The following is a 13,834-nucleotide window of genomic DNA, read 5'->3' as shown; positions in this document are numbered from 1 at the left end:
ACGTTTTGAGAGGAAGGAGGGATAATAAAAAGCAGTTTGAAATGTAATTGTAAGAGGGAAACATTTAAAGGAACGTAAGGCTATTTCGGCACTCTGTTTTGTGTGGACACTTGGAATTATGATAACTATTGGAAAAGAAATAAGGATGAGTGAAGGAAAAGGGAGACAGCCTTTGGAAGTTTAAAGGTTTTAGCCTTAAATTGATGGACTTCTTTTCCTGGTTTAGACTTAGAGATTGATTTTCTATCTCCTGATTATTAAGTACAGATATATTCTTCTTGTGGTAAAGCCAACATGTCAGTTCTTATAATATTTTCTTAGAGGCAAGGTACACAAATGGAAGTGACTAAAGAAGAGGAAGCCTGCCAAATTACTTATCCCTGTTGCTATCAGGGCTTTGATGTAATTTGACTGATAGAAACCATATTAATTTCAATACAGACATGTGATATTTAGCTTCAAATAACAATGTTGTTTAAAGAGAAGCTTAGGAAAGTACTGTATCCTTATACTTTGGGCATTTGTTGAAAATTGGTGTTTTACTGGATAGCAGTATATACTTCTAAAGGGAAATAAGTCCACATTAGGAATAGACTGCTATCACGAGAGAATTGCTTCTATCCATCTCTAAAATATTTAATTGAGTTATGACCCTGTAGGGAAAATTATGTGCAAATGAATTATGAACAAAATTCTAGAGCCAAATTACAGAATAAAAGCATCCAATGATGGCAATTTACCAAACGGTTAAAGGTATAACAGTTTTTCATGGTCCGATCTACTGATTTAGAGTGATATTTTGTAAACTCACATTCATTCATTCATTCATTCACACACTTTCATTAAAACACAACTTATGCCACATATCGTATTGGGCACTGATGATACAGATGGATGTGGCATTGTACCAGCTCAGTTCATAGATCTATATTACTGAAGGAGATTAGTAAGTGATAGTTGGGGATGCCACGTGATAAGTTCTGCGACAGAGACAAACACAGGGTTATTGAACACATAGTACCCCTAACTATGGTGCTAGGAGGTCTGTAAATTTTAATAAGAACCAAATTTGGAAAGACAAGTAAAAGAGAGATGCTAAATTCCAGTAAAGAATGTTCCAGGAATAGAGAAAAAGTGGTTTGAATCAGATTCTGTATCACTAGAGTAGTTGTGGTGAGAAATGTAGAAATATGCCTGGAGAGATGAGCAGGGACAAGATCTTGAAGAGTCCTCGCTCATCATGCCAGTACCGCACAATTGTCCAGGGAGTTCATGGGATGGTTTGGAGTGAGGGAGAGGGACCAGTTAGGAGATACTGTCGCTGAAATATAAAGGGACTGATAGGATAATGGTGTGAAGTAAAGATCGGAATAGATTTAAGAGACATTCAGGTGAAGAGGAAGAGAACATAATCAGCAGTAATTTTCAAGTTTCTGATTTGAGCAAGAGGACAGCTAATCTGCCATTTCCTGAGCTGGAGAAAGTAATAGGAGAAGAACCGCTTAAGATAAGATCGTGGCTTCATTTTTAAACATGTGGCATTTGTGATATCTGGGGCACATCCACATGGAGGTTTCAGAATGTGTTTAGAAATGGATGTCTGAAGCTCAGGAAAGATTAAGCAAGATATATAAAGATAAATGGCCATCGCATATGATGATTGAAGCTATGGGTGTAGATAATAGAGAAAGGGAAAAAATAAGGTAGCAGACAGAATCCTAAGGAACATCTGAAAGTTAAGAAATAGCAAACAGAAGATACCGAGATGTAGTCATAGATATCTCAGGACTGCAAAAAGAGATCGATGATCTTAAATCAAAGGTAGAAAACCTTAAGTATTAGAGAGTTTTCACAGGTTGAAATGTTTCTGAGAGATCAGGCCTGAAAAATATAGGTTGGGAAAAGCAAAACAAAACAAAAAAATGGTTCTCAGTTATCTTAGAGAACTTGCTGTAGAATGGAAGTGGAGAATTCTGAAGTCGATCTTTTGTAGAGAAAACAGAAAATGGCAAAGAGAATCGATTGTAGACAACTCTTTCTAGAAGTTGACATTTATAGTAGAATGTAGGACAAAATATGAGGTTTGTTTGGTTTGGTTGTTTTGAGAGGCTTGCACATGTTTAAATGTTGGAGGAATATGATTCTGAGATGTTCATAATTTTAAGCAGGGAAATCAATATCAACTGCTATTTGATAGCCTTTTTTTTTAACAGCAGAAAAGAAAAAGCTTAATTAGAAGAAAAAATACACTTCCAGACATGGGAGCAGTCCTGAGCAAGAGAAGTATGGCTCGAAAGCTACTTGAAGGCCTCTTATTCTTGCAAAAACTAATGTTCTAGAGATCATAATATTTAAACGAATTTGTGATGAGTTCAACATTTAAAAATAATTCATATTTAATATAGTCTTTCATTGGAAATGTTTTAATGAACTGAAATGATACTTCTTTTACCAAAAATATCCCCTTTCCCTTGAAAAATGAAAAAAAAATATGGTTTAGTTATACAGGAAAATAGCACAAAACTAAGAATACTCTTCTTACTGATAACAATCTATTTACGAAAAAGATATCACGATTCCATCAGATGTACCAGTCAATATTCTTTCAAGAAATCGATGGCACAGCAATACTGTATAATTTGAGAATTTTTAATAAAGGAGTTATTTATTAGGGAAATAGTATGCAGAGAGAAACCAAATAAGATAGCAAGAGTGAGGGGCTTTTATCGCTCATAGACCAAAGGGTGTGAGAGGAGGGAACAGTCATCTGAACCTAGAGTCAAGGAGGCCCATTTGAGAAAAGATGTGGTATTTGATTAAGGGGTCATCTCACAGTCTCTTCCCTTTGTATTAATCTTCTGTTGGGGCTGCCCATTGGATGAGCATCACTGTAAACCAAACTTAATTATAATTCAAAGGCAAAAAAGCTTGTCGATGTGTCCTTATAGTTCAGCCTCCCAAGGTCTAGAGCAAGGAAAGAAGGTAGAGAATGGCTCAAGAGAGGCATGGAAGCTATCCATCAATGATAAAGACAGCTGTGAAAAACAGTGAAGTGGGTCATTTACCTACTTTCTAATATAATTTATTTAGTAGTAGTTGCTGTGCCCTGTGAAGTTGAGTGCCATTTCTGAAGACTTGGAATGGGTCATGCTCCTAAGATTTGTGGATTAGCATTTATCATTAGTATTGTTATTAACGACCTTTATGTTACCTATGATCTCAGAGTCATTACTACTTCTCAGTAATGGTGTAAAGATCATCTTCTGCATTTAACATCTTCTCTTCTTACAAATGTTTGTTAGTTTTTTCAACATTAAAATCATGGTAATAAGTATTTTACAGAGGTATTAGAGAATAAAATTAATTAATATGCTAAAGTACATAATACATGATGAATTATCACTTTCCCCATTGTTATTTTTATAGTTTTATTAAAAATTATTTACACTGCTAAGCTATTTTAATAAGAGTAGTAGTTGAATTTAATTCAAGGTTAAAATCAACATCCACCCCACTCTGCGCTAGGTGTTTTTGTACCTTGAAGGATTGTAGCCTTCATTCTCATGGCCCAAAGACCATGTTTGCTCTGTTGTTAGAAATGTTGTTTACATGAGTTTTTATTTTAATACTGAATAGATGCACAACCATAGTCATACATGCTTTACTTTTTGGCATATATTTTATGCAACAATTATAATCTATTATAGGAATTTGCTTTAGGGAAGTAACTCCAATGAAACATTCATGAATTGTTTCTCTTTAATGTATCATCTACCTGAGTAAACAAGCTACAAGACACAAAATGTTCTGTGTTACTTAGCTCATATATGTAAGAAAGAGCATCATCGATCTCTAGGATGATGACAGACTGAAATAGGTATTTTTACAGACATTAAACCATGATGATTGAAAGAGCATGTGGCAAAAGTAGATATTGTCCAGAGAAATCTTTTGAAATCTGAGTTTGCTATAAATTTTATATCAAGTTTATTTGCAATGAGTTTGGAGACTTTCTTTGTTGTATATGGATTAATAATATCAGAGAAAAAGAAAGTCATGTTTAAATTTGTTTTTCTATATTCATGTCCTTTGCTGTATGGGTGTCAATAAATTCTAACTGCATTCATAATGTATTTGCCACCTGCTTTTAAAAATAAATTGATAAATATCCATTAACTTTGTTATACTATTTAAAATGTTACAGAAATTATGTTTTAGTTTTCAATTTCATAAAGTAAAAGGCTAATTTTTAACTGTCTAAATAGTAAGCATTCTATCAAAAGGAAAAACTAAAACTTTTTATAAGCTGAAACCATTTATTCTCTTATAGAGACATATATTTTATGTCCTTCAATGCTATTTGGGCCATGATTGAGAATTTGTACCACTTATAAGTTACAGCTCTTCATTATATAGTCAACTTGAAAATAAGCTACACTGGAAATTGGGTGAAGAATTATGGATAGATTAGTATTTCTGAGAAAATAATGCTTTATAAGTTCAAAATAATGCTTTACAAGTAGATGAGCAGTATCTATTATCTCTATACAAATTTTAACATATTATAGTATTTAAAACCTTGAAAGTATCATCATATTATCTCTCATCCCCTTTCAAGACAAAATAATGATAATGAAAATATGTATATATATGCACCTACACATATGGATGTGTAAATGCATGCATATACATATATATATTCTTTTTTACAATGATATCTTTATAAGAGTTGTGAAATTATGCTATTTCTTAGTTTTCTTGGTTTGCAATATGATAAAATTAGTTAACCTTTTGGAAAAACTTAAAGATTATCTTTTCTCCTGGGACGTGAGCCATTTCTGCATCTGATTTCAGCCTAGTGTCCTAGGTTTGTCTGTACTCTCTCCTTACACAAAGTCCCCAGCTAAAGGCAAACTGCTTGACTCACTGTTCCAATACCCAGCTCATTCATCCCCTATCAATAGACTTTGTTCCTAAATGGCTTTTCTCTAGAAACATTAAAATTTAAAACATATCTCAAGACTCTACTCTTCTTCACAGACCTCCCCACACTAAAGGAATTTCATTTTCATAATGCTCTTCTACTCTAATGCTTTGCCTACTAAGTCCAGCCTTATGGCATTTCTTTTACTATTAGATTGAACTATTGATCACTCATATATTGTTATATTGCTTTCGTTGCTGGGTATGTTCTGACCTCTCTTTTTAAAAATTTTTGCAGCTGAAGTGCTGAGTATAGAGTCAGACACGTAGTAACAACACAACAATACATACCCCTAAAGAGCATCATTTTTATGTCAGAGTTGAAAATAGGTTTTGGTAGGCAGTTCTCAGACTCAACTGTGTCAGTAACCTATGATAACTCAAATAATTCCTTTCCAGCCCGTAAATATACTCGAAGAGAAGGAAAATGTGTAGCATAACTGATAAAAATCTGTGTAAGACCCATACACAGGGATTTTTATTCCTGTGTCTTTTAAACGATCCATTTAGCTTGAGAAGTTTGAACTAAATTTTCTTTATTCTAGTAGAGGTAACTTCCCAAATCAATCCTTCTAAAATTTTTAGCAGCAGTTTTTCATTAAAATGTTCGAATGAGATATTCTACATAACATCATTAAATATATTAGAGAAAAGCAGAGCTGTTCTTGTTGAACTTGGGTTAAGTGCCAGAATGCATGACCATTCACTGCTTCCTTCCACGTTTCTCTGAACCCTAGGACTCTAAGGAACAGGGTTAGAGAAGCAATGTAGACCTATATCATTATTATTTAGTGCTTTCTAAATCCAGTAGTTCTGACAAGATGGTGCAGTGACTGCATGCTTCGACACTTTCCCTCAACTCCAAACACATAGCAGTGCTAGATAGAAGAGCTATCACATATCTCAGAGATATTAAATATCTGCATGTAACAAAACTGGAATAGAACAAGGGAAAATATAGATCAGGTGTGAACCCCAGACCTACTGGTTTCCAGGTTCTCAGGCAATCAGAATAGAAACACACATGATGGCATCCTGGAATGAAGAGTTCCAGCTGAGCCCTAACTTGTCAAAGGAGTCTAAAATATAGCCCACTGCTTTATAGGAAGTCATAATCCTAACGAGATGAGAGAATGAAAGGGAGGGATGCAAGAATAGTTTGAAGACTAAGAGGAGCTTCCAAGGGAGGTCGAGTTTTTGCAGGACTAGATTTCTATTGAACTGTCAGTACTCTTGATGGGCATTAATAAAGGCATTTTTCTTAACCAACCAAAGTTTTATGAGCAGGACTTAACGTTTGTCCCTTGAAGTCAGGCTAAGAGACTCTAGGATTAGTAAAATACCTATATCATGCACTAACACAATGCTACAAAGGTAGTCATTGTACATTGAGCCATAGTGACCTACGTCATCACCCAGATCCAAAGGGTACCAATTGACTACCCATGGTTTATAACCCAGTTGGAAATTGATGACCATTCAAACAAGTTACAGTCCTTTGCATTCAATTGCACACAGTATCAGGGACATTAGAGAGGCCACATAAGCATAGAGATCTACCTTAAAGTAAAAGTTGACTCCTAGTCTAAAATCAATTCCAACTATACAGTGCGTACAGTGTATTTTATACATACATAATGCACAGCTGGGAAATGAGTCTATCAACAAACTTTTTTGAAGAAATCTTCAATTTATTAAATGTAAAATTTCTTCAACACCAAGTCTAATGTATAATTTAAATATAGGACTAGATAAATGAGGAGTAATACAATCAACCCTCTTATTTTTTCATTATATGAAATTCATTTCAAAGAAGATGGTTATTGTTCTTTTTTTTTCAACTCATGACAGCTGTTCTAACAGGGCTTTGATGTGCATCTCCTCTAACAGCTGTATCCCTGTTCGCAGATGCTTTGATGATTTCCTGCCTGCGTGGTCTTCAGCTGGATGAGTCCAGCTGCTCAGGTACTCCACATCCATTAAAAATTCTTTACATTATAAGGCAGTAACTTAACCTGCAGATAATAATAATAATAATAAAACTTGAAATTCTGGGTGGAAAAGTTGAAGGGGTTAAAATATACAAATTGGTAGCTACAAAATAGTCATGGGGAGGTGAATATAGTCAATAATATTGTAATAACTATGTACAGTGCCAAGTGGACACTTGATTAATTGGGGGGATCATTTTGTAAATTATATAAATGTCTGACCTCTATGCCATACACCTGAAACTAATTTAAAGTAATATTGGCTGTCAACTCCAATTAATTTTTTAATACAAAATTTAAAAAATAAAACAGAAGAAAAATTTGAAATACTAAATAATAATGAGCATGGAACTATTGATTTCTGTCATTGGTTTGGGGGCAGGGAGAATATTAACATTTAAATTTTACAAAATATATAATGAACTTATGCTTATTCTAGGTAAACAATGTTTGCAAAATAAAGAAAAATCAAACACTTAATTTTAATTTACTATAATAAAATTTGAGATTATTAGTATTTAATAATCTCTCTGAAGATTGCTTGGTTTCTATAATAAAGAAACCCTGCACAATCTAACATATTATTGCTTTAAAATTTGTAATTTTCTTCTACTTTTTCAGAAGAACTTATTTGCAGTCTAGTCATGTTTAAAAGTCAGTTTATTAAACTTTAGACTGACTTAAACATTTTTATTTCTTCTGACCCTGAAACATTTATAAAAGCTCCTAATGTATATTTGTGATTGCACTTTTATTAAAACTGCTTTAAATTCTCTAATTTATAATAGTTCATTGTTAACATCTCTCCTGAGTAACTGAATTTTTATTTCGTGTAGGAGATATATAAAATAATAGATAGGAGCAATATAAATGTCATAACTAAAAGATAATATAAATTGGTGATAAAGGTATATTCAAACATATATTCTAAATAAATTGCAGATATTTGATATCAAAACTAGGTAAAGCTATATTCTTTGTGTCTTTCAAGAGTGAGCCACATTGTGAGGTAAAGTCAAAAGCATGATAATTATAATCAAATCATAGTATGAAAAATCTTATTTTTTTATGCTGCTGAAAATGAATACTCACATAGCACTGAATTTTATAAATACAAAAAAGAAATCAAGAAATGAGCAAATCTGGTCCCATAAAATAGGCAAAGATGAATTCTCTTTGACATTATTTCTCTACTAGGCATGCATACACCTCAGTTTAGGTACCCAAAAGGAAGTATTCTTATTCTCTTTTCTAAGAGTAAGAAAAATATTAATGAGATAGTTCCATTCTTCGAATATATTAAGATATAGCATTTAGGTCCACTTCCCAAGTTTATTAACATAAAGGCAAGATATTCCTAAATAAGAACACATATCACAACATGTTATCGTTTACTGCCTGCTTTGACTTGTTCTATTTTTAAAAATATGGTCAGAAGAAGAAAAGACCTGTCATTCATACTGAGTGATAGACAACCTGTGGATAATAATATAGGACACATTTTTGTTGACCCATGTATTTTAGTTACCAATTCACTTACAGTTCATTTGCAAAGTATAGGTCATATTGCTACATCTTTTGAGGTAGAGTAAAATAAAGAACTAGCAAAACTGTTTTCAGAAATAAAATCCGTATTATATAAAGTGTTCTTTATATTTATATGCTTTTTAGTTTGTCAATCAAATATAATGAAGTCAATGCTTCTGTTTTTAAGAATTCTTGTAAAGCTAATCCACGCTAAGATGTCTCAATACACATTATACCTTCCTCTTTATTTCCAAACATCATATTCCTTTAAGGTCAGCATTTCATAGACTTTTATGAGCCCAATCCTTTATGAGCATCCAATAATTCTCCCAGTGGTCACACAACAGATGGTGAGCATCTGGTCTCCCCTCACCTCGAGGCTGACGTCATTAACAAGACCATCAAGCCCAGACACAGTGTGGGCATTACAGGTTAAGTATACTTCAACGAGTCCTGTCTCTTACCAAGTTTCATTAGAAAGACTTGTTGGGCTGCTTATGCAACAGAAAATTGTTGAACAGAATTTGTCTGGCTTAGTTTAAGTCGAAAGTCTTTTTCCAGTCATTTGCAGTAGTAGAGATTAATAAAGGTTAGATTAAGGTGCTATTATAACAATCACCAATTTAAAGGAGAATTAGGAAAAGGTACTAAATGTAAAATTATAGGATGATGTATTATGAATATAACTTAATATATGTATAAGAAGAATAATGTAGCTTAATAACATTTCTGAAATTTGTGAAAACTAAAACAGAACGCAGAACTTCTTATGCAAGTGCATGGAGCTATTTCAGGTTTCTCTTTCACAGTTAATGTTTCCTGAGGTCCCTGTGCTGGGATTTCAAGAGAAAGAGAGAATGTTCTGCCCACAGAAACTTGGTTTGCCACCGTCTTCCTGGTGGACTCTTAGAATCCATGCAGCTCCTGATACTACTCTATATGTATTGTCTATGTGTATATTTCATCCATGACAGTGCATGAATATCACACCCCGCAAAGGTGTTCATGATCTCATCATATCAAGAACTGCAAGGGGTTATAGAAATTCTGAACTGAAGAGTTCAGAATTTGACATTTTTAGGTTAACAGACTTTGGAGTTAGAGGACCAGAATTTGGTTTAATATCTGCTGCTTCCTTGGTATTAATTTGAGCATTATGTTATTAACCTGTTTCTTCCTCCATTAAAAAAAAAAAAAAAGAATAATATAGGATATACCACATAACAGTATGAGGATTAAATGAAGGAATGCTGTAAAAGTCTTAGGATGGTCCGTGACGCAGAGCAGGGCTTTGGTAAATGGTCGCAGTAAGGGTGATCATAGTGAAAGAAGGGGGAGAAGAAAAGGAAGAGGACAAGTTGGAGAGTGAAATGGTGACAGAAATTAGGGTTCATGGAAAACTCATAGAACCCCTGAATATAGGGAGATGGACGAGGACAATCATTTAATAATCTATGCATACAGTTCACTAATATAGACATGTTAGGCAACTAAATTTGAATTACCTTCCCAGCAGCCCTATAAGGAAGGTGATATAATCCACACTTTAAACATGAAGAACCTTATATTTAATGTACCTAGCCTGAAGTCACACAACTCCTTAGCTGAGCTGGTATCACGAAGGGAAACCAAGACTCACATCATCGTAAATCTTCTCAACAGTCCACCACATAATAGCTGTCACTTCCCTGGTCTCTACATACATTGAGAGAAATGACAACAACAATGAAGATAGGTACCTAACTGCAAATTATTGACAGTTAAGCTTCAAAGTTATTTTTGTTTTTACATTCATCACTTGTCCAGCTCATACATGTTTCTGCTTTTCTAAAGTGATACACCAGAGTGGGATCAAACTGGAATTCTTTCCAGAATGATATTGCTACACCCTCAGTTGTGAGCGTATTGGCCTCCAGACACAGGATCATAAAAAACAACGCGAGAGGATGACAAAGCAGCGAGACATCGGTGTGACTAAAGAGACTGGGTATGTGTGTTAATTCTAGTATCAACTCTAGAGATCCCTAGGTCCCACCTAGGGTTTCTGTCCTCTGAAACAGCAGGACTCACTCCTTGCCTGGCCAGGGCTAATGTTCTTTTCACTGTGTTCCATTATCCAGTGCAAGAAAGTCCATGTCCAGATTCCCACGGAATCATTCTGATGTAAAGCTAGTCTGTGTTTTACTTGCTGCAGTCAAAGGAATTATTATGGACGCCAGAAAAGAGTATGCAGCATCACTCTACTGTTTGTTTGTTTGTTTTACTAAAACAAAACTCTTATTTACACTAGAAATCGTACTTCAGACCAAAAATAACCATAAAACAGTTTCTCTAACAAGGTTTGTATCTGTTTATGCTTTATCGTATTGGTGGGCTATTTTTAATCAAACCAGCAAATTACTTATTTATAAAGGAAATTTCACATCTGTTGCATTCATCTGAGCCAACCTGAGTGTAGCTTGTTGTTTTTATCTTCAGTCCCTGGTCCTTGTCTTAAGTAAAGGATAGGCCAGGCAGGAAATGTACTCCTGGAAATGCAAATCATATTTCTTAAACTGGGGCAAGGGGCGGGGGTTGGGGGGGGGTGGTCTTCACTTGTGGTCAACCACTCAGGCACGTGAAGACAGTGAACACCACCAAGGCAGCAGGGCCAGTAAACAAATTTGGGGGTTACAGGAAAGTAACCTAGGAGAATTCTTATGTTTTTAGCAACTAGGAAGCAATTTACTCTCAGCAATTAGATTACATGCAGTGACTATCGGTACTATGTCCTGCTTCTTCCTAGTCATATAATTAACTGTGGTTTTCTGTGGATCTTCTTTTTAGAGTGGCCAATAGCTTACTACGGAAATGGTGGAATTTGTACAGTGGAGAAAACAGTCCTGTGTGTCGGTAAGGAATATTGTCTATTTTTTTCCAACGTTTATTGCAGTTGGCTAAATTTGAGGCTGATATAATAGAACACCAGTGAATATGTGGTTATTAAGGTAAAAATAGTGGATAATGGAACTATTTACATTCATCTGTCTGAATGACAGAAAGGAAGATGTGAGCGCATCTTAGAAAAATATCGATTATGTATCATGACTTTTTCTTTCAATATTTTATATTATATGGAATATATAACTTTTCATTTTTATTTTTCAATTAGAGTTGACATTCAATATTATTTTATTTTCAGTGGAATATATAGTTTTAATAATAATCATAATCCTTGTTTTCAATATTTACATCAGGTTATAAAAGGTTCTTATAGGGATATCATCCTATTTTAGGTAAACTTGGTGTCTGTTTCCTTTCTCCCTTTTTATTTCAAATTCCATATTTCTCTTTTCTAACAACAAAGGATAAAATTAATTCATAAATAAAACTGATATCTGGTTTCTGTAGTGGATGTTTATGACTAGCTGAAGTTAAGATAAAGGTTCAGATAATGAATACCTTCACATATTTGAAATATTTTTAAAGCAACAGTAAACAAAAACAGGCTTGTGATTTCTTTGCATATCAAATGTGATTACATTGCATATCAAAGACCACTTGATTTTTTTCTCTCACCTTTTAGGGAGTTGTACAAAACAGTTTCATTAATTTCAAAGGAAATGATGCATATTCTATTATATTTGTGTCTGACTTTTTAATCTAGCAGACCAATGGACATGTTATTTGCTCATTAGAGAACTGATGACAGATTGATACTCAAGTCATAACAAAATACAGAAGTATACAGAAAATATAGATTAATGGTTGCCTAAATCCTGTAGTCCTCTGATCAACATTCGTATTTTAGGAAATGTTTATCCTCCCCAAAAAGCAAAAATCCCTATGAATTAAAACAGGAAAAAACATTTTGTGATGAGACATATTTAGACATTGTTTCAACATTTTTGAAACTGAATTATTAACAGGTTTCTCAAAGTGTTTCATCTCTCAAATTTATAATCTGATTTATTTCAAACATCTCAATAAAATTATACATTTCCCTGTGTCTGTTTCCATGGAAATTAATTTGTCATGAACTAATATTTGATGGAAAGATAGGATGCCTAATATTATTTTCTAAAACCTCCTGAAAGAAACTGAGAATGATGTCATAAATAATGGATATTGAGCGTCAGCTGAGTGAATCATATTATTTAGTGCCAAGTGTTTACAGTAAGGAGGTTTGAATTTTTGTCCTCTCTAACCCTAAAAGACAAGGAAGCTCCCAGACTGTAGCGAGTCTCAGCTGACCAAGCAAAGACGTTTGCATTCTTGGCAACATCCTTACGTACTTAAAAACTCAAAAAGTCAATATCCAGATGGTGACGTCTGAAACTTGTTTCACTCAAATAAGAAAATGCTAATATGGGTAGAAGATGTTGGGGGAGGACTGAGAGGGGGATCGTCTACAGCAAGGAAATTGTAGAAAGGAATTCATTAACTGGAAAGTCCATCAAACATTTTAGTATATTAATTCTGATAATAAATATGTGTTAAATAGCTTAATAACTATGTTATTATCAATCTAAACAAATGTTTGGAATTAGGCCTATCTACAACATAGATGTGAAAAAATGACTTTTGAAAAAAATGTTACATTATAACATGGCATTTAAATTTGTGAACTGCAATTAATACATGTTTATTGAAGTAATTCTTTAAAAAACATACAGTGGTGTAACAGAAAAAGAGCAGAAATCCCAACTTTCAAATCTCACTCTTTAGCAGTGTGGTCTGTATTTGCTTAGAGGTGGTTTCTCCTTTTACAAACACGTATGCACATACGTATGTACTCTGTTTCTTACGAAAGTGTGAATTATGCTTTACGCGTACACTTTGTACCTTGGTTTTCTTTTTCTCTCTTTATGCAATATCATGCTGTTCTCCTACGTCAGTATGTATGATTCCAGACCCACCACTTGCTGGCTGCGTAGTTTGGGAGAAGTTTTTGATCTGCCTGTGTTTTAGCTTCTTCTTTGGTAAAATGAACACAATAACACTACCTACCTCATAGGGTAATTGTGAGATTTTAAGGGGTTAACATATGTAAGGCACTCTGCACGACGTCTGACATGTACAAGATATTAGAGGAATACTAGCCATCAGTATTATTTTATCCTTTTTTTATGCTGCGTTGAATACACCATTTAATAAATGGTTTGTCATCACTTAATTAACCCCATTAAATCCTCAATATTTGCTTTCACAATAATCTTGTGTATCCACCCTTGACTTGAGCTTATACAATTTCTTATTTTAAGCATAGTATGTCTTACTGAAATGCCAAGTAATTATGTAAATTATTTCTAATTGGGCTTAGTGTCAGATTCCTTTCCAAGTAAATTCAGTGT

At 33.9% G+C, this 13,834-nt stretch overlaps 1 protein-coding gene across 1 annotated transcript in view; it reads left to right on the top strand.

The window, feature by feature from the left end:
- MALRD1 (MAM and LDL receptor class A domain containing 1) overlaps positions 1-13,834 on the top strand; it is a 481,557-nt gene that overhangs the window by 388,073 nt on the left and 79,650 nt on the right. The window contains 4 exon segments of the mRNA XM_036226667.1: positions 5,222-5,249; positions 6,835-6,918; positions 10,396-10,488; positions 11,328-11,393. Coding sequence (XP_036082560.1) covers positions 5,222-5,249; positions 6,835-6,918; positions 10,396-10,488; positions 11,328-11,393 — 271 coding nt within the window.

The sequence above is a fragment of the Rousettus aegyptiacus genome, unplaced genomic scaffold (assembly GCF_014176215.1).
Source record: "Rousettus aegyptiacus isolate mRouAeg1 unplaced genomic scaffold, mRouAeg1.p scaffold_m13_p_10, whole genome shotgun sequence".
Lineage (NCBI taxonomy): Eukaryota > Metazoa > Chordata > Mammalia > Chiroptera > Pteropodidae > Rousettus > Rousettus aegyptiacus.
Note: the sequence above shows the minus strand (reverse complement) of the source record. Positions and strands in the feature narration are given on the sequence as shown.